This window comes from Euwallacea similis, chromosome 7 (assembly GCF_039881205.1).
Source record: "Euwallacea similis isolate ESF13 chromosome 7, ESF131.1, whole genome shotgun sequence".
Classification (NCBI taxonomy): domain Eukaryota; kingdom Metazoa; phylum Arthropoda; class Insecta; order Coleoptera; family Curculionidae; genus Euwallacea; species Euwallacea similis.
In genome coordinates, this window is record NC_089615.1 from 1357304 (window position 1) to 1377605 (window position 20302).

Here is a 20302-nt window from a genome sequence, read left to right on the forward strand (position 1 = left end):
ACATCTATTTGGTGAGAGCAGAAGCAGATTAAATAAATGGACTATTGACTAAATGAATAAATAATAGCTGTTGGTTAGTTTTTCTGTTGCACATGCGCGAGCTTTGAAAGAAATCTTTACTATGTAGTAAAAATCGTAACGCTAAACACAACTTAGAGTGGTTAGATGGCGCATGTAGAATTTTATTAAATTAATCTTTTAAAAATAAAACTTTATTGCCAAATTAACTATGAATACAATATTTCAAATTCCCAGTTCGTCCTTTTCTTGTGCATATTTGATGTTTAGTTACATATAAACACATTTGTGGTTTGGTTTTGAAATTTTTAATTATTTCCTCAACTTGTTTTTTGATTAACCCTAGAACCACAACGTGGGGTAGCCCGCGATCCAGCCGTTTGGTTTTCCAGAAGTACATCTGTGCGCAGTTAATACAACGTGTCGTAACTTCTAAGTAACTTCATTACTTTTCAGTGGCTCGTGAAGTATGTACATGTGAGCATTCCCTGTTCATGTTAAGACTATCAAGTAATACCACGTAAGAATGATATGGGGGTTAGCCGTAAATTACTTCTAAGATAAGCGTGGGAAAACGATAGAGGGTTGTTTATGAATTCCTTAACATAGGCGAAAGAAAAATTGATAATGAGTCAGGGAATCGTGGGAAAAAGCCTGGAAGGTGGCTTATCAATGCTCTTAAAAAGAAAGGGATGCGCTCGGGGGTGAATAAGACATGTGTGTCGGGAGGCATTCTGGTCTTGATTCTTGAGAAGTAAAGGAGTACCTCAAAACTTGCCTTGTTTTATTTTCTCGTAACTATACCGAAATCTTACATACATGTCTCTTGGATAGATTTTCGAAATCGCCAGTTATAAACTGTCCCTTGTATTTTGACCCCACGTTGTGCTTTAAGTTATAATTTTTGCCGGTAAATTTAAACTTTTATTTTTTTGTTAAGTTCTTATTATTATTGTAGTAAAATGAGTGATGAAATGTTAGAACGCAGCAAGACCGATAATGTGTTTAGAAGAGCTTTCCGCTTGTTAGGGACTCGCCTGCGGTTCATTTGAGGATCTCATTGGCTCGCCCTGCAAAACTTGTTTTCCATTCTTGTAACGCAAACGACTATTGTTGTGAGTGGAAAAAAGCTTAATTGTGCTGTGATTTGTATGTACTACGTGCCTGTAAATAGCTTCTGAACCGTCTATAAGTTAGAGCTTTTAGAGTGTTTTCATTTTTGCACTCAGTGCCGACTTTATGGGGGACGAACTTGGACGACGGCCCAGGGTGACGGATATTGTTGGTGGGCGATTTTTCGTAGGGGTAGGGGACGGTGTTTATAAATTTCGCTCAGGGCGCCGGACTTACCAAGGCTGGTCCTGCTTGCACTAGTTACCCTAACTATGCGTTGCATAACCCAACAACAATGTTTTACTTTGAGTCATAAAAGTAAACCTCGTAAATCTACGAGGTAAAAGCAAACTTAAGAGAATTAACTATGCTGTATACTTTAACGAGTTTAATAGTACAGTATACTACGCAAACGCTATACGCAGACTTGAGATATCTTAAACGGTTATGTCAGCCTGAAGAATTGTACTAACCGTTGTACATTATCTTGGGAGATTTTAGTAATGTTACTTTGATACTCCGCTATCTATAAGTAAACGTTATGATGTTTTTAAGGTAAATTATACAGAAAATATAAATTCCACTTAATTTTTTTCAATAAAGAAAATCTATTTTTTCAAAATAATGTTCGAGCTATAGCAATAGTTCTTGAGCAAAGCAATTGTTATGGGCAAGTGACAATGGAGATCATTCCAAAAATTGGTTATTCAAATTATTTCCTGAGATTGTGGGTCAGCAGGAGGAGACGGCAGGATTTGTAGTACAATATGTAGTACAACTTTATACCGAATTCAAGTATATACAACCCTGTAGCAGATTTCCGTCATAGTGGTGTAGGAAACCGGTCAGAGTCGCCAGCAAAATATCAAATTTTCTATTTCATGACGGTTTGTGATGTTTCTGTGCGAATAACGTTCTAATTTCAGACATAACATCCGTGATTAATCATTCAGTGAGAACTTGTATAACTAGCGTTAGGTAACCGTTCTTTACTGAGTTCGTGGTTTCGAAAGTCTGCTGCAATGGGGAAATCGGTAAGCATTAACACAAAAAACAATTGTTTCAAAGTTGTACGGTTTTTAGTACAGTTGATGTGTACTGCACATGAAAAGAGCGTTCCTATAGGAACCTGCTATATTTATCAGTTATTACTTTATTTTATGGCATTTTACTTACTGCTAAAAACATTCAAAAAAATTATATAAAAAACATACTTAATTCTGGATATTTTACATAAAGTAATTAGGGTGTATACTAACCGAGCCTATCCATGAGGTCCCTCCTTCCCCTTTATTTTTTGACCGTGTTATTTTTTTTGGTGAAATTTATGTTTTAGCAGTACGACAAGTATGACTTTTTGAAGTAAATTTGACGGTCTTAGTATTCAAAATGGAGGATAGGCATCATTTTGAAAAAAAAATTTGGATAGACGGTCATCATTTGAAAAGTCTTCAGGCCCATGTCATGTACCTAGATGGATCAATGCATATTAAAGTCAATTGAAATTATACAACAACACGACCCCCCTCCAATATATTTCTTTTTCCAAAACGGCGTCCATCTGCTATTTTCTATATTAAAGCCACTAAATTTACGGCAAAAAGTAGCATGTTTGGTATTGTTGTTACATTTCCAATTCCAGAAAAAAATATTAACACACTACTAACTTATTGACTATGAACCTAATACTATACACCCAAGTTACTAATAAATAAAAAGGTGTCATAAATTTAATGATTTAATACCAGCGAATAATTTATTATATTATTGTCAATTTTATTTACTTTAGATTATTTTGGGTAATAGAATTTTTTATTTTTTCCCATCTAAAAGGATATAAATAACTATACAGAGAGTATAATAATAAAGAGGAAGAAGAAATATTGAAAATTTTAAGAGGAATTTGGCCTTTACCGGTTTACGTTTCTTTCTATTATCTAAAAAAACTTGTTCTAAGCGTTTTATCACAAATTGCCCATGGTCCGATGCGCCGTATGACGTCAAAATAGTAGCGTCTCTGTAGGGCATCATTTGCTAGCCTCGTTATTTTTAACATATTTTTTGAGATGACACCTATTATCAACGTAATAGACTTGATGTCATGGGCGAATAGTTTAAATGAAACACCGCGTGTATTTTTGAGCCTATAAGTTCCTGCGAAAATTTTAATAATTTTTAAAAATCCCCATAGTGTTTAAATTATGAAAAATTGTAAGCATAGAAAACAAATTTTTTATTTTAGTTGCTTCTTTCAGCCTACAGTGTTTCCAGCAGAAAATTTTGATCCTGAATCAGATGCCAAAACTTTAAGAGAAGCTTTTAAGGGATTTGGCACAGATGAAGAGGCAGTCATTGATATTTTGACAAGACGGAGTAATGAACAACGCAGAGAAATTGCTTCTACTTTTAAAACTATGTATGGAAAGGTAAATCGTGAAGAAGACGTAATTGTGCACGGATCTTCTATAATTTGAAGAGATTCGCAATAAATCAAAGAGGAATTCTTGCGTTAAGTGTGTACTAACCATTTACGAAACTATTAAAGAGAGAATGGTTAATTGGTTTTGAAAAGAGCATTATCATGAATTTGTATATACGACAATACCGTTTCCAAACTGTTAAATCGATACTAACCGCAATAACTCAATAATTTATGTAGATACTATTATTAAGCAGACAAGTTTTTATTTAGTTTATGATAAAAGTATAACATTCTATAGAAAATGTAATTTAAATTGACCTCAAAGCTTAATTTATAGGCGTATACATATACGAGTATTGCTCATTCTAGAACCATTTTTGCTAGGTATAGGTATACCTAATTAAGCTCATCATATTTTTTTCGACAGGACCTTCATAAAGAACTCAAATCTGAACTAAGAGGCAATTTCGAGGATGTAATGCTTGCCTTAATGACTGACCCAATTGAATATCAAGCCAAAGAACTACATGACGCTATTAGCGGACTTGGTACCAACGAAACTACTATAGTTGAGATATTAGGCATCCACAATAATCAGGATGTGGTTAATATAGCCAATGCCTATGAAGGATGTAAGTACAGGGATTTACAATTGCCACAAGGTTGTATCTATGATCGATTTTTCAGTGTTTCAAACGTCATTAGAGGCCGACATCAAAGGAGACAGTTCAGGGCATTTGAAACGGTTACTAGTCTCTCTCTCCAACGTAAGTTGATGCTAATTTACTTGTTGGTTCTAATGATTAGTAATCTCATAAAAGGAAATAAAACCCTGTGTGACAATAATTACTATCGTGGTCTCTAAAAATTTAATGTTCGCGAGACTAAAACATGTGACTAAGAGAATTGTCACAGACTTATTATTGTCTGATGCTAATAGGCAATTGAGAATACGAGGCTCTTAATTTCCGTTTATATAATTTATATTTGCATATACTGAAATTTTATACAGTAATGATTTCATTTTCGTACAAAACCATCGTTATTGAGAAAAAAAAGTTTGTTATAATAAACTCTTAAAATAAACAAATTAAGACAATTTTTGTTATTTTTATCAAGAACGGCTCGTCTAACGAGTAAAACGTATGAGACCTTTTTCATGTAGAATTAACCAGTATAATCAGAAAAAATATTCCCGTGAGAAAATATCAGTGGCGTATCACTTTTCGTAAATAATACCAGAAGACATTTATGTAGGGATGCCACTGGTTGAGCAATAGAATTACTTCTCTTATTAAAATTTGGGTTATTAACACACACCAAAATTGAAAGTAATATCTAAAATACTTTCTGAAAAATTTTAAAATAACGATTTGAAAAGAAAAATTTCAACACCTTATAGGTAGAAATTTGAGCTATTACGGACATACATATGAATTATATTCAGTATATTCATATGAACTTTTCGTCATAAAATAACCTGAGGAATCATACCTTGAAATATTAGCACTATATTAAGGAACACCCTATATATTAAGGCCATTAAAGCCTCATTTCATTCATGAAATTATTGTTGAGAAATAGGAAATATTTTTCAGGGCCACCGAGATGAATCCGAGGAAGTCAATGAAGATTCTGCAAGAGGTGATGCTCAATCTCTTTTACAAGCTGGAGAATTGTTGTTTGCGGGAACCGATGAGTCTGTGTTTAACATGGTATGCTTTGCATTATTAGTTTAAGAAATCTGTCCCATTCTACAACTTTAGGTTTTATGCCAAAGAAGCCGTCCCCAATTGAGGCGAATTTTCCACGAATATGAAAATATTACTGGCCACTCAATAGAGCAGGCCATAGAAAACGAATTTTCAGGGACTATCAAGGATTCCCTATTGCAGCTGGTGCACTGCGTGCGTGACCCTGTAGACTTTTTAGCTACCAGGTATATTTTTGTTTCGTTAGTTCATTTTTCTTATCATTGTTTTTTAGGCTTCACGATGCAATGGCTGGTATAGGGACAGATGATAAAACTCTTATAAGAATAGTTGTGGGAAGATCAGAAATTGACCTCGGAGAAATAAAAGACGTTTACGATGCAAAATATGGAAAAAGTCTAGCTGAGAGGATTGAAGTAAGTGTTTTTCCTTTATTTGGAATTTATAATTTTTTGTGAGCATGATAACTACGCGTTATTGATAGACTGATGGTTGGATTAATAACTAAAGCGATTATCGTATCGCGCCTACCATTAGTGTTTTACTAAATCGTTAGGTTTATGCACAGTAAACGAGGACACAAATTATTATCGAGATCACCTGTGTGACACCTAGTCATAATAAAGTTTTTAGAAATTTAATTATGATCATAAATTTTTTTTTTTAATTCATTTTTTTATTTCCAGCAGGATGCTTCAGGAGATTATAAAAGATCTCTGTTAACCATTGTCGGCTGATTCCTGTTAAAATGTTTTTTTTTTACATATATTTACTATTAAGTTTGCAAGCTTACAATTCGGTTACTATACCTAAAACCGAAAAAACTTTAAGTGGTTTAGAAAAGTGCACTTATAGCTAAAAATTATTGTTTAGATCTCCCTATTATTAAATCTGGCAACTAAAAGGACGCTTGGAAGCCTCTTTAAGTGGAAAGACAAATTCACAATTTCTAAAATGTGTATCAATATTTTGCTAAATTTGTAAAATTTTTAAGAATAAGCATTTTTTATCAACAATAATAAATTTAAGGTACTTAAATAAAAAAATTTTGTAACAGATATTTATGTAATTAGTGATAATAATGTGATAATCGTAAATTTTCGAATAAAGTAACAACAGTTATGCACAAATCCCTGCATAGCTTTCATACCTGTAGATACCTACATTTAAAAAATACTATTAAACCTTTCCTACATGAACACAATTTGATATTCCAGAACATTATTTTCCTTCAATCATCTTCCTCAATGAAAAAACGAATATACACTTTAAAATGCTCTTTTCTAATCACTTTTGATCATAAAACTTGACATACTCAATCTACCCTATTTTAGTAAACTGGTAATGTTGTGGTAGAATGATCTGGATTGGCGGTTCAGGGGAGGAAAGCAGCTTACGGCCAATTGAGCAATATGTAGCCTCAACGGGTTGGAGGAGTGATACCTACGGGACTTTGGGTCGAGACTACGTTTTGTGAGACATTCAAGTTAAGATACGGAGATGCAAACTTGACACTCTTGTCCGAAAGAACGCCCGGAGTAGAAATGTTATAATAGAAGAGAGAGAAAATCAGTTTTAAGAGAACAATTTAATTTATAATTCTGTGGTTGATTTATGTCTGTTCTTTTTCGCCTCTAAATTCTCATTTACAATATCTGCACGTTAAAGAGAAGGCTGCAACGAGGACAACTAAATAGGTATGCAGGTTAAAAAATCTCCACTATGGAAGCAGCTTGCTCGTTTATTTTTTGTCGAATATTTCCTTTATCAATTAAATTTATATATGGTTTTCATATAAGTACTACATCGTTTTGAGCTAGTATATGAATATATCTGATCCTGTAAGAATAATAAAAGATGTTACTTCTTAAGGTGAAGATAAAGATACATATTTGTATGTGATTTTTTTTGCTTAGGAAATTTGTTGTACTACGAATGCTTACTCATTAATAAGATAATGACGTATTTACATTCCGAAAAGGAAAGTCTTAATTTACCAACTGACCAATCCGAATATTCCGAGTAATGCTACCATACGTTCAACCTTGCCAACATCTACGTCACAAATAATCTTTATTACTCAGTGGGAAACAACACAGAGGTTAACCTGAAAATAAATTTACTTCATTTCGCTTTACATACGAGGTCCGTTTGAAGTTTTCATATTAAGTCCATTCGTATGAACAATTGATCAACATGTACATACTTGAATTATGATAAATCGAAATATTTCTGTCTTGTGACCCTATTCTCTGAGGATATGATTCATGACATTCTCTGCCTATATCCAATATGTGCGACGAAAATAATTCTAAAATTTTTGACGACGTTACACTCGTGTAAATTTAACTGAAAAAGGCACTGGTACAATAATGCTGTGTTTCAACTTAATTTGCATCTGTGCAAATTTCCCAAAAAATTGCCGATAATTTTAATTGTAATATAATTGAAAATACCTTCGTATTGCTTGGGCGCGGCCAGTAAAAAGGCACACTTCTACTTTGTGACTCATGGCGGTTTTTTAAATAACAACTAGCACACTCACATCCTCAAATTTTCTACTAAATTTGCCTTTCAATAACCACCAAAAATTCGTGATAATTAAACATAATAAAACTCCTTTAAATAGGAGTACAAGCTTGGGTCGTTCAACTGACATTCTATTGTGGCTGGGGCCGAAGCTGAAGATCTTTGTGTTGCATGTACCCAGCATCTGCCGGTTCGTTTATTTTGTTGTAAATGTACCAGACCTGTTATTCGCGATTTTTTCTGCAATATTAAGGTTGCAGTTGTACTTTTGGGGTGATGATTGTCCTGAGATTTTCTTTTGTATAAAGGTGAAAAGGTGAATTGAATAATTCCGTGAACAGTCCCAAAGCAGTCAAACTCATACGACCCAATCACCATTTGCTTGGTCATTACAGGTAGATCTTCGATGTTAATAATATGTACACTACATACTCAGTATTCAGTTTGTGGACAATAGATTCTTTGCAGAAAAAAACAATTGTTTTCATTTAACTTAAATTATGAAATATTTCATTTTTATAACAAATTTCACTTTCCTGAATTTCTCATGAAATTCAACAACATTTTGGGATCGCCTCGTAAAAGTAGGATATTATGTTTCTTGCCTCGACTCTTAAACGTTAATCTCTATCATATTCTGTGTTACCCATCGTAACGTCAGACTTTCAGTAACTACAGCACCGTCAGTTCGGCTTGTATTTTTGCGGTTTGTATTTGTGCTACATTATCACACTTTTACCAGATTACCAGGCAAATTTCTTGGACCCCGCTTCACGTAAGTACAGTTTAATGTTTAGTCATCGCTTGTTTAAATATCTCTCACCGTATAGATAGAATTTTATTATTATTCGTGGGATCCTTGATAATAACTTGTGGAAGAAATCCTTGTATTCACTTACATTTATCAATAATAGTACAAACATTGAATGTTTTTTCATAAAAATAACTAGGACAATTAAGGCGTGTCAGTCTCCCACAGTATCGATTAAAGACGCATTAACGTTTATATTTAGGTCCAGAGACGTCTTTAGTTGTCCAGGGTGTCATCTTACCAACTTCCACCTCGAAAACAGTCCACTTGAGTACAAAATGAGTTACAATCCCTATCAGCCGGTAAGTGATTCTGTGAAGTGTGAAAACACGAGACTGCTTGACTATGAACCTTATTATAAGCATAATGGCAAGTTGTGTTTTGGGTTAACTTACTTCAAGCTCCTCGGTTTTCGGTAAAAAATTTGTGCGGCAAATGAATAATTGTATAATGTCCGGAAAAGGGGTGAAAATTAAAAAAAAATTGGTAATATTTTTAAGAGCCAAATTGTTCATTTGCTGTCAACATTAACAGCAGGCTAATTTTCATAAAAACGTTAAAATCTCGGTTGAAGTAGAGTACGGCTTTGGTCAGACTCTCAATTTCTATAGAAACTAATTTGATTTTATATCCATAATACTAACATTGTTTCTGTGGTGCCAATTTATGCATGAATTAGAGCTTTTTGGTGGCTTTTGGATGATAATAATTATTATTTTTGTGCCTACACATGAGATGAAATGCATTGGCTATACCGGGCATTTCAAATTCGACCCTCACCATTGGGATCTCGGAAAGTAGAGGAGATACGAAGAAGTTTAAATGGAGGTAAAATAGCGTAATTTAGCGTTTGACTAAATGCCGTTATAAAAATTTGAATTTCTCAAGTATTTCCAAAAATATCTGAAAAAAACTAAAAATTGGAGATTTCATTTCTATTTTTTTAACATTATTTGACACGGAAGCTCAAAACTATTTTTGCACATTTTCATTGCCATTTTTTCTCATCTACATGATGATGTTTTCAGATTTTCATTTGACGTTTCGTCTGTTGACTACCATCATCAACTTTATATTTCCTTATAGGCGCCACATTGGATTTTTTGATAGAAAAATAGTCAGATGACAAATTTGAAAACGTCATTGTGTAGCTAAGAAAAAGTGGCAATGAAAAAGAGCTTGTGATTTGGGTTTCCTTGTCAAATAACGCTAAAAATAAAAACGAAATCTTCAATTTTTGATTTTTATCGGATATCTTCGGAAGTACTTGCAAAATTGAAATTTTGAAAATGCCATTTGGTCAAGCGCTAATTATGCAATTTTGCCCCCATTTAAACTTCTTGGTATCGTTTCTAGTTTCCTAGATCCCATTGTTGAGGATGGAATCTAAAATGGCCAATATATGCAGTGTTCTTTTCAACATGAGCTATTATAAGAATTATACAACTTGCACTCTTTTCACACATTTCTTTAACATGTTTTGATTTAGGTCACTTAACAAAACATGTCACTCACCCATTTTTCTCCTTTACCTTGTCAGGGACAGAGACCAGGAGCTCCTTACCCTCAACAAGGCTACCCTCCACCATCTGGGGGAGCACCATATCCCACTCCCTACCCTCCTCTAAATCCCAATTCATTCGGATTTAGTAGCGGAGCCCCTTTACAAATGCCGCAACCCATGCAAATTCCCACGTACCCTGCCAATGCTCCCCCATCTTCATCTCCATATCCACCAGCAAATAATCCCTCTTACCCACCTCCTAGTGCAAATTATCCTCCATCGATCTATCCGTCCTCTGCTGGTGGAACTTCTCCTGCAAACACAGGCCCGTACTGTCCAAGTTCTAGCCCTTATCCACCTAGTTCCCATCATCCCTCTGCTGGTGCTGTCCCTGGGAGAGATAGTTACGAAGGACCTAGAGGGCCGTATGGGGGTATTAGTTATACTAGTTCTGGATATTCCAGCAGTCCTCGACAATTGACCGGGACGAAGGTATTTTTATGTTTGTAATGTTTTATTTTTATAAGCAAAGCTGTCTGGAAGCAGGAAAATCCATTAAAGGTTTTCCCCTTTCTTTTTAAGTATTAAGTTTTAGTTTTACTTATGTGTGAAGTGGAATGAAGTTATTAATTTAAATTAAATAAAAAAATAAGTACATAAACATATTGAGTATTGAATAAATTCATCATCGAATTTTATTGTGATTAGGTTTACACGTATTAATACAAATATATTATCAGGTAATGCAGAGGAGAACCGCACTTCAAGAACACCCGATATATCTATTGTCCAAAAACAAATTCATAAATTCCTCACATCATTACCATTTTTTAAAAATACTGCTCACTTATAAATAACTTTTTCTGGATTTGATCTATGTTACTCATATTCAATGCAACAACAATATTTGCAAGAAGTTGTACGTGTTTACAGAGGACCCCCACAGTGGTTCCAGTCAATCCCTTTAACCCAAGGGCTGATGCCGAAATTCTGAGAAAAGCTATGAAAGGTTTCGGGACAGATGAGAAGGCCATCATCACTGTTTTGGCCCATAGAGTCAACGTGCAACGATTACAAATTGCTGTGGAGTTCAAAACTTTATATGGAAAGGTTCGTGTTAGAAAATTCTTTTATTTTTGTATGTTACTTTATGTACAGTGAATTTCAAAAATATTCGGATGTACCCTTTTTCAAGATGTTACGAGTCCTACTTAAAAGATATGAATTACTATTTTATTTTTTTACATTAATAATGTCTTCATTAATCATTTATTTAGGGGTAAATCTTAATAGCTTATTTTCCAATTTGAAGAAAAAATCTAGAGAACAACTAAACGCACCACAAAAATATTCGGACGGTATGCACAACAAAATGATTCATAGTAGAAAAATTTATTTTTTAGCCATTTGTCATGAATTTTTTGCCTGCTAAATGTAGATACCGTAAAGTAGAGTTAGAAATAATATCCATAATGGGTTGGGTGCCAAACAAAAGTAATTTTAGGTAAAAGGTAATTGATGATATTTCATTAGAAAAAACGTAAATCCTATAAAGAGATTGGGGAAATTCATCATTTAAGTAAGAGCATGGTTGGAGAGATATTATAGTCCAACATTACAAAAATGAAAATAGAATACTTCCAAAGACACAAACAGATTGGCCAAAATTATGAAATGAGAGAGACAACCGCTTCATAATGAGAACCATTAAGGAAAACCCCAGATTTAGTGCTCTAAAGATAAACATCCTATTGCAAAATCGTTCAAATAAACAGTTAGTGTTGAAACCATTCGTTGGTGTATTAGTACCATGAATATCACTGCAAAGTTTCTAGGAAAAACCTATGGCTTAGTAGCAAAAATGTAAAAGTGCGATAAAATTTTACTGAAGAATTCATTTCCAAGCCAAATGGAATAATGCTGCCCATGATAAGTCAAAATTTAATGTTTTTGGATTAGACAAACGTTAAATGATATGAAGTAAACGAAATGAAGAATTGTAAAAAGAATATCTTTGTCCAACAGTAAAACATTGAGAAGGTTCAGTTTTGGTTTGAGAGAGTGTATCACGAGAAGGAGTCGGTGCATTAGTTTTTATTAAAAGTGTTATAAACCAAAATGTGGATTTAAATATTCTAAGACAAAATCTAAGGAAAAGTGCGGGAAACGTGGACGTATTAAATTCGTTTAAGCTATGCCAATCCAATGATTCAAAACATAGTGCCCGTATCGTGAATGGCTGTTGGGCAATTGTCCGAAAATTCTTAGAACTCCTTCCCAATCTCCGCACCTCAATTGAATAGAAAATGTATGGTATTATTTGAAAGAACAACTTAGAAAACGTGAAAAAACATCGAACACAGTATTAAACACCAACTTGCAGGAAAATGAAATAAAATTTATTTAAATTATTGCAAAAAAATTATGTTTTCTATGCCTAAACGTTTGGAAAATGCAATTAAAGCAAAAGGTGTTCATACAAAATACTAATTTAGTAAATTATGTTGTCATTTATCTTTAAATCAATTATACAGAGTATTTTATTTCAAGTGATATAAGCAATTATCCCCGAAATCAAATTTAAAATGAAAAATATTTCAAACCAACATTGCTTGTTATGAAAGGAGATGTCCAACACACAAAAGTAAATTTTTACTCAAAGTTATTTAAAGGACATTTCAAGGCCAATTTGGTTTTTTTTAATGGAATATCTATTTTTTGGATAAACTTGCAAATTAAAAAATTAAGTATTTTTGCTGGGATTTTTTTTTAACTCTCGTTTGCGAGATATCAACAAAAATTGAAGTGGCATGTTTAAAATAATTCATGACTTAAATTATGTAAAAAACTTTATTAATGGGAAATAAAAATTCACAGATTCTAAATATTAACCCAAAATCATGTAAAAATTGTTTTTAAACATTTATCAGACGAACAAAATAGCCATATTTTCAATAGAATGTATTCATACTTTTTTTGGGGAGGTATTGAATTTATCTACAAATTTCAATGAAACCTTTAAGACGAAGCTAATTTTTTTCCAACTAAAGTTGTTAATTTAAAAGTGAAAAATAGAGAACTTTACTAAAGAAAACAAAATTCAAATGATGTTAGTGGAAGGTAAACGTTTTGAGCATTTATTCGACTGATAAATCTTTAGAAATAGCTCTTACTATGATTTTGGATTGATTTTTAGAATGTGTGAATTTTTGTTTTCCACGAATAAAGTTTTTTTTATAATTTAAGTCATGTGTTGTTTTAAATATGCCACTTCAATTTCTGTTGATATCTGGAAAATGAAAAATTTTAGAAAGAACTTCTAGCGAAAAATACTTAATTTTTTAGGCACTTTGCAAATTTATCAAAAAAATGGATGTTCCATTTAAAAACACAAGTTGGCCATGAAATATCCTTTAAATTACATTGGTTAAAAATTTAATTTTGTGCGTTGGATATCCCATTTCATAACAAGCAATGTTTGTTTCAAACTTTTTTTTATTTTAAATTTGGTTCCGGAGATAATCGCTTGTGTTACTTTAAATGAAAAACCCTGTATATATACAGAGTGTAACGTTTGACTTGGAATATCGAAATATCTCGAATACTAGACGTTCTATAAAGAAATGTTTAGTATCAAACTTTAATCACTGTGAGAGGAAAATGTATTGGTGCTAGAGTTGATTCCTCTGCACCTCCCTTGTGGGTTGGGTGGGAGTTGATTTTTTAATTTCAAATGGCAACTCTCATTTTTTACAGATTCGGAAATACGACTAAAAAAAGGAAAAATTTGTTGGAAATATTTTTTCTGATTCATGTTAGAAAACACTGTAATAAACGAAATTCAATTTCTCTCTCACTCATGATTTACCGAAGAGTTTGATAATATCTTCTTTAGAATTAATGAAAACGTGAATTTTTACATAGCTTTTATTTAAAGTAAAAGTTCAAAATGGTGTCTCCGAAGTTCAATGCACTTATTTATCCGTGTTTTAAAGGATTATTCACATCTATGAAGTGTGTCTATTGAAATATTGGCACAAGCGTTTATAATTTACACAACTATATCCTCACGTGTCGTTACTATTTCTTTATAAACCTGATCTTTGAGATATATTCCCACAAAGAAAGATCCGGTGAAGTAAAATCTGGGGATCTAGCAGGCCAATTCATCGGACCAGATCTGCTGATCCATCGACCGTTAAAATTACGATTAAGAACTTCCCGTATCACCGCAGAATAATGAGCTGGACAACTGTCATGTTGAAACCACATGTACTGACGCACTTTTAAATTTAAGTCTTGGAGTAATATGGGCAGTTCATTTTCCAAAAAATTCCGCTACATTTCACCATTTAAGTTGCCTTCAATTATAATATGTGGAGACCAATAAGTTTACTGCCAATGTTTCCATACCATTCGTTGATAGTCCAAGGACGCTGGTGCTTAATTTGTCGAAGCCTATGCGGATTTTCAACATTCCAGTAATGCATGTTATTCCTATTAACTGTATCATGATTTTTAACCGATGACTCGTCAGAGAATAATACACAACGGAAAAAATTAGGGTTTCGTTCTACTTGTTCAGATGCCCACTCACAAAAATCTGAACGATTTTGAAAATCTTCATGAAACTTTTAGTGTAAAGAGATATGATAAGGATGAAACTTATGCTCCACACGTCCATATAAGAAATTCCTGATAATCCTAATATTTCTCTTGTGCTCACTTGGGTATTAAAAGCCACACACCTAGAACTGCAACTTAATAATTTTGTCCACACACAGTAGCTGAGGAGTTCTTTTCTTCCGATTTACGGTCCTTTCATTAATTTAATAATAAAAGAAAAACATTTTTTAATCACACTATAGAAAGAAGTCCAGGATCGTAGTCATTTCAAAACGCTGAGTGTAGAGATTGACAGTATTATCTAAATGCCTACCAGCTTCTCCATACACCAAAACCATTTCGATTTTCTCTTGTACGATAAAATACTCCATCGTGAAGCAGTATTAACAACAGAATGTTAAAAAGTAGATGTTTTATTCATTTACGTTATTGTTATATTTATCAAATTTTATTACCATACATTTTTTTGTCCCATAGAAATTTGTTAGAAGTGGAGATTGCCATTTAAGATATGAATTGAATTTCGCTAATTGCAGTGTTTTCTAGCATGAATTAAAAAAGATGTTTCAGAATGTTTTTCTTATTTTTAGCCGTATTATCCGAATCTGTAAAAAAATGGGTGTTGCCATTTGAAATTAAAAAACTTAACCCCCACCCCGTCCACATGGGAGGTGGCTGGGAATCAACTTTAGCATCAATACATTTCCCTCTCAGAGTGATTAAAGTTTGATACTAAACATTTCTTGATAGGATGTCTAGTTTTCGAGATATTTTGATATTCCAGATTAAATGTTACACACTGTATAATAGTTATACACGTATATTAGTTATTACCGTCTGAATTCTTTTTGTGGCGCGTGTAGTTCTTCTCTGAATTTATTTCCATCAAATTGGAAAATGAGCTATTAAAATGTCGTCACCTTTTTTTATGCAGACCCCTAAATAAACTATTGATGGAAACATTTTTATGGTAAAAAAAATATTAACTAATATGTTTAATTAAGACTTGTAAATTATTTAAAAAGAAGCGTCTGAATATTTTTGGAATTCATTGTATATAGAATGTTCTAAATGGGGGATTTTAAGAAATATTAGATTTATAGTTTTTTATTATATTGTGACATTGTTATATTAACCTGAATTTCGCACCAATGTTTCTGGGACAACTTAGTTTACCCGGACATACCCTGATGATTAGGTTCATAATTTCCTCAAGACGTTTAACAGAACAATACGACTATCACCACAAATTGAACTTTTTTCCTGTAGGATTTAATCAAAGATTTGAAGTCAGAAACTTCAGGAAACTTTGAGAATTTGCTGGTTGCAATGATGACCCCATTACCTGAATATTATGCTAAGGAATTGCATGATGCCATGCAGGGAGTAGGAACAGCCGAAAATGTTCTAATTGAGATATTATGCACCAAGTCGAATCAAGAGATTATGGTTATTCGACAGGCCTATCACTCACGTAAGTACTTTATCTTGACTATTTTTTATTTACTGAATTATTTATAGTATAGCTTAGTTGTGGCGTATAACAGCCCATTAATAATTTGGTCCTAAGATTTCGACGAAAATTTATATTAATTCCTCGCTCTAGTGTACCATCGACCTTTGGAAGAAGACCTCGTAGGAGACACCGCAGGCACTTTCAAGAGACTCATGGTGTCTCTCTGCAATGCTGGAAGAGACGAAAGCTCCGTGGTTAACCCAGAATCAGCTAGAGCTGATGCTCAAGCTTTACTTAGAGCCGGAGAATTAAGACTTGGCACTGACGAGAGCACCTTCAACGCTATTTTGTGCCAACGAAACTGGGCTCAATTGCAGATGATCTTCCAAGAGTATGAGAAATTGACAGGTATAGTTGTTATTCTTTCTTAAGCTTCTCTGGTCATTTGAAATTAGAACTAGCCTATGTTCGGTATTTTTTCCGTTAGGATTGACTTCATAATAAGACTAGAGAAATCACACTGTAAAATATTCAAAGAACGTTTAACATTCGATGGTTTTATGGGGTATCTAAATCATTATTGAAGTCAAAGACCAACTGATATTGTGAAATATGAACAATTACCCTGTACATCCTACTATTCACCCGATTATCAATATGGAAGACATGTTTTATGTTAAAAGAGAATCACTGTCTGTTGTTTATATTCTATATATTTATTTGTTTAGGTCACGACATTGAGAAGGCCATTAAAAATGAGTTTTCTGGAGATGCAGAAGAGGGTCTATTGGCAGTAGTGCGTTCGATTAAAAACCAATCCGCATTCTTTGCTAAATATTTGAACAAAAGCATGAAGGGTTTGGGCACAAACGATCGAGACTTGATTCGTTTGGTAGTTACCAGATCGGAGATTGATATGGTGGAGATCAAGAGGGAGTACCAGGCGCATTATGGGGAGTCTTTGGCTGATGCCATTAAGGTGCGTTAGTTTAGATATTGCGTGAAAATTTCAACTATCGTTTTGAAATTTTATTTTGATATCGTGAATGTGAGGATCTAATATTCCGGTGAGGATGCTTTGTGCTAACAATTGTGGCTTTTCAAAATTGTGAGTAAAGTTATAGTTGAGACGCTGAGACAGGTAAGTCTTTAGTAAGCAGTTATTGAGAAGTATTTATTAGCTTGATTGAGAAATGTATAAATAGTCAATGCGTTGACTTATATTCTTTGAATACACTGCTACGAAAACTAATTATTTGCGTATCACGTTTCTGTTTTCGTGTAATGTGCATGTTTTGAAATTTTTAGAAAATATACAGAGTGTTTCGAAAAAAACGTGACATGGCAAAACTGTTGAAAGTTACTAAAGAATATGCTTCATAGGAATTGCGCAGATCACATAAAGACAACTCAAGTAAATAACAATATTTCTCACACTATGTATATTTTCCCATGATTTTAAAATATGCCTAGCACTTCGTTCTACAACTTTTCTATTCACATTTTGCTTGAAATGTAGTGCTATAAAGAGATATCGACTACTTTGACGGTGCTGGAACACTCTGTACAGTAAATCTGGCTTTGACATAAGCTGATGTTTGGTTTTTTAGGGTGATACTTCTGGACACTACAAGAAATGCCTTTTTCAATTGATTGGTGAGCCTTATTAGGAGAGCACATCTATGTCTTCGCAAAAAGTATTTTAAACGTTGTTATACTAAAATATTTGCATTTACATGTTGAAAAAACTACGCTGAATATGTGGTCGATGTTTGTATTGTCCAATATACTTTTAAAAAAAGTATATTTTTTTATAATTTCACATATTTATATCTATGTTGTCTGATGATGATGATGTTTCAAAAATATGTTTTTAATGAAAAATAATTACTCTTTAAAATTTGAAACATGCAAAACTATAAGATCTTGTATTACTTATTGTTATATGAAATTTTCTACGCTATATTTTATATAATGTTAACCTGTCTATAATGAAAAATAATAAAAAAAAGTTGGTTTATATGAAATTTTGTTTTTTTCTTGTCAATATTTTCATAAATATCAAAGACGTTATATTAAAGGAAAGTGCAACACAAACTCTCTCCTAAAAGCAGCTACTCACTACGCTACATCTCATGTTCGGTGTGTGATGGTAATAGGTATCCTGCGAGGTTTTTCAAACGATCATCCGTTATACAGGGTGTTTTCTAAATATACAGCACAAATTTAAACGGATATCCCTTGCATCACAATAAGAAAAAAGTTCCGATAAACGTATGTACACGTAGCTGTTAGTAACTCCTAGTAAATTTTGGCATTTATCCGGTTTTGTAATTTAACAAGAACACTCTGTACAGTACCTACACTTTTGTTAACTTTATTTACGTATCTAACTCATATCATTTGTATTTCAGGGCGAGTGTTCTGGAGATTACGAGAAATGCTTGCTGCATCTTATCGGGGACGCTTAAAATTATTAACAGTTATACTCAAAAAGTTCTATTTATATAAATCTATTTACCTACAATCTTTTTAATTAAGATATACAGCAACCTTAACTTTACAAAAAAAAGTCTTTGAGACCTATATTTTATTGTTGTTCAAGCTAGTACGCATATTTTAGTATATAGTTTTATGATGTTTGGGCTCATTTGTGACGGTAAGTAGAAAACAGGTAATTTGAGGAAAGTGAGTAAGAAAATTCTGAATATTTACAGTTAATGATATCGCCTCTTTATTCGGTTTTTTTCATAAATGCCAAAATTGCTCTTGTAGAACTTTCGACACAATAGTGTCTGACTGTGTGGAACAGAAACATCAAGTTCAATGCTCTGATTAAAAAAATGTGTTAAAAATTATCGTACGAGTTACGATTTTGTTACACAGGATTTTCACTAGTGCTTAGCTAAGTTCTTTCAATTCATTTTTTAGCTAACTCAATTTCCTCTAATTCCAAATATATGAAACTAATCTCAGGGTGAGCCTTAGACAGTACATATTATTCATTCATGTGCCAACAGAAACATGTTCCCGGAATAAAAATTTATGTGAAGCATCTATTAACTATACCTTTGAAAAAAGCACTATAGAAAACTTGTGTATTTTTGAAGCTACTCTTGTGTCAATTTTATATAACAAAGGCCTGGGCCCTAACTTGAACTAACCTGGGCCTTAAATTGTTAAAATAAAGCTATATGTTTATATTTCATATTTAGTGGAATTAATATTCACATATTACCTGAATATTTGATTAATCATATTATAAATAGTTTTAATTACTGTCTTTGATGCGGTTGAAAGGACCAAAGTCGCGATGTGTGTGCTTCCAGTTTGGCGTGATCAGAATCTTGTATGATCCTTGCAGGGCCAAAATGTATACATAGAGGACCAAAAGTCCCGCATAAATTCGTTAAAAAGTAAAGGAAATATTTTTTATGAAAATGCTGGAACACGTCAAATATTGTTTTTAGTTGTGCATTTTTTGACGCAACAGACATGTATACAGGGTTACTCATGTAGTAGATACGTGTACTTTTTTATTTTTTTCTTATGGAACCCCGTATATATACTACGTGACAAAGAAAGGTAAACACCCATTAAAAACCATTTTATTTTGATAATTTTTTGCATGTTGACTTATCTTAAAAAAAGAAAGAAAAGATCAAAATTTCAAATTTATCTGTTAATTTTTTTTTGGCTTCCATGGGTCGTTCGTTAAAAAAATAAAATTTTGTTTAAACATTTTTGTTCACATTTGCATCGCAACTTTTGTGAAGTGTGTTGCAATCGGTCATAATTTTTACTCATTATGGCTAGAGTGCGTAGAATTGAACAGATTCGTCAGCTTAGTGACTTTGAGAGGGGGCGGATTGTTGGGTTGCGCGAAGCAGGTCTATCGGTCAGAGAAGTGTCTAGAAGAACTAACAGATCCTTAAGAACCATAGTGCGGTGTTACCAGGCGTGGACTCAGGAAGACCGTGGGCACAGAGCCAGAGGCACTGGGCGACTCAGAGGAACCACAGATCGCGAAGATCGTCGATTACGACTTTTGGCTCTTAGAGACCGATTTAGCAGCAGTCGAGCTATTGTAAATCAGTGGTTTGAAGAACAT

General features: G+C 33.2%; 2 protein-coding genes across 5 annotated transcripts; both read left to right on the plus strand.

Annotated features, from left to right (window-relative positions):
* Positions 1 to 1963: 1963 nt before the first annotated feature.
* Positions 1964 to 6395, plus strand: LOC136409867 (annexin B9-like). 2 transcript variants are annotated; one of them, XM_066391691.1, is made up of 8 exons: positions 1964 to 2165; positions 3387 to 3557; positions 3981 to 4185; positions 4241 to 4320; positions 5152 to 5268; positions 5320 to 5492; positions 5540 to 5681; positions 5952 to 6395. In XM_066391691.1, exons 1-8 carry the CDS (start codon positions 2154 to 2156, stop codon positions 6000 to 6002), a joined length of 951 nt encoding a protein of 316 aa, XP_066247788.1. In that variant the 5' UTR covers positions 1964 to 2153; the 3' UTR covers positions 6003 to 6395. The 2 variants fall into 2 exon arrangements, with proteins under 2 accessions (XP_066247788.1, XP_066247789.1); XM_066391692.1 differs by having other exon boundaries at positions 5955 to 6395.
* A 2028-nt stretch (positions 6396 to 8423) lies between these two features.
* LOC136409861 (annexin B11-like) lies at positions 8424 to 19313 on the plus strand. 3 transcript variants are annotated; one of them, XM_066391678.1, is made up of 8 exons: positions 8424 to 8569; positions 8808 to 8907; positions 10146 to 10601; positions 11043 to 11219; positions 16005 to 16209; positions 16342 to 16599; positions 16920 to 17170; positions 18606 to 19313. In XM_066391678.1, exons 2-8 carry the CDS (start codon positions 8884 to 8886, stop codon positions 18660 to 18662), a joined length of 1428 nt encoding a protein of 475 aa, XP_066247775.1. In that variant the 5' UTR covers positions 8424 to 8569; positions 8808 to 8883; the 3' UTR covers positions 18663 to 19313. The 3 variants fall into 3 exon arrangements, with proteins under 3 accessions (XP_066247775.1, XP_066247774.1, XP_066247776.1); XM_066391677.1 differs by lacking the exon at positions 18606 to 19313 and adding an exon at positions 17802 to 17959; XM_066391679.1 differs by lacking the exons at positions 10146 to 10601; positions 18606 to 19313 and adding an exon at positions 17802 to 17959 and having other exon boundaries at positions 8425 to 8569.
* The last annotated feature ends 989 nt before the right edge of the window (positions 19314 to 20302 follow it).

Bases quoted from the DNA above. Each gene is read 5' to 3' on its own strand.
- LOC136409867 (XM_066391691.1), top strand. The intron at 4,186-4,240 runs GTAAGTACAGGG...TCGATTTTTCAG, and splicing joins AGCCAATGCCTATGAAGGAT to TGTTTCAAACGTCATTAGAG. The intron at 5,493-5,539 runs GTATATTTTTGT...ATTGTTTTTTAG, and splicing joins GTAGACTTTTTAGCTACCAG to GCTTCACGATGCAATGGCTG.
- LOC136409861 (XM_066391677.1), top strand. From the start codon at position 8,884: ATGAGTTACAATCCCTATCAGCCG. The intron at 11,220-16,004 runs GTTCGTGTTAGA...TTTTTCCTGTAG, and splicing joins TCAAAACTTTATATGGAAAG to GATTTAATCAAAGATTTGAA. The intron at 16,600-16,919 runs GTATAGTTGTTA...TTATTTGTTTAG, and splicing joins AGAGTATGAGAAATTGACAG to GTCACGACATTGAGAAGGCC.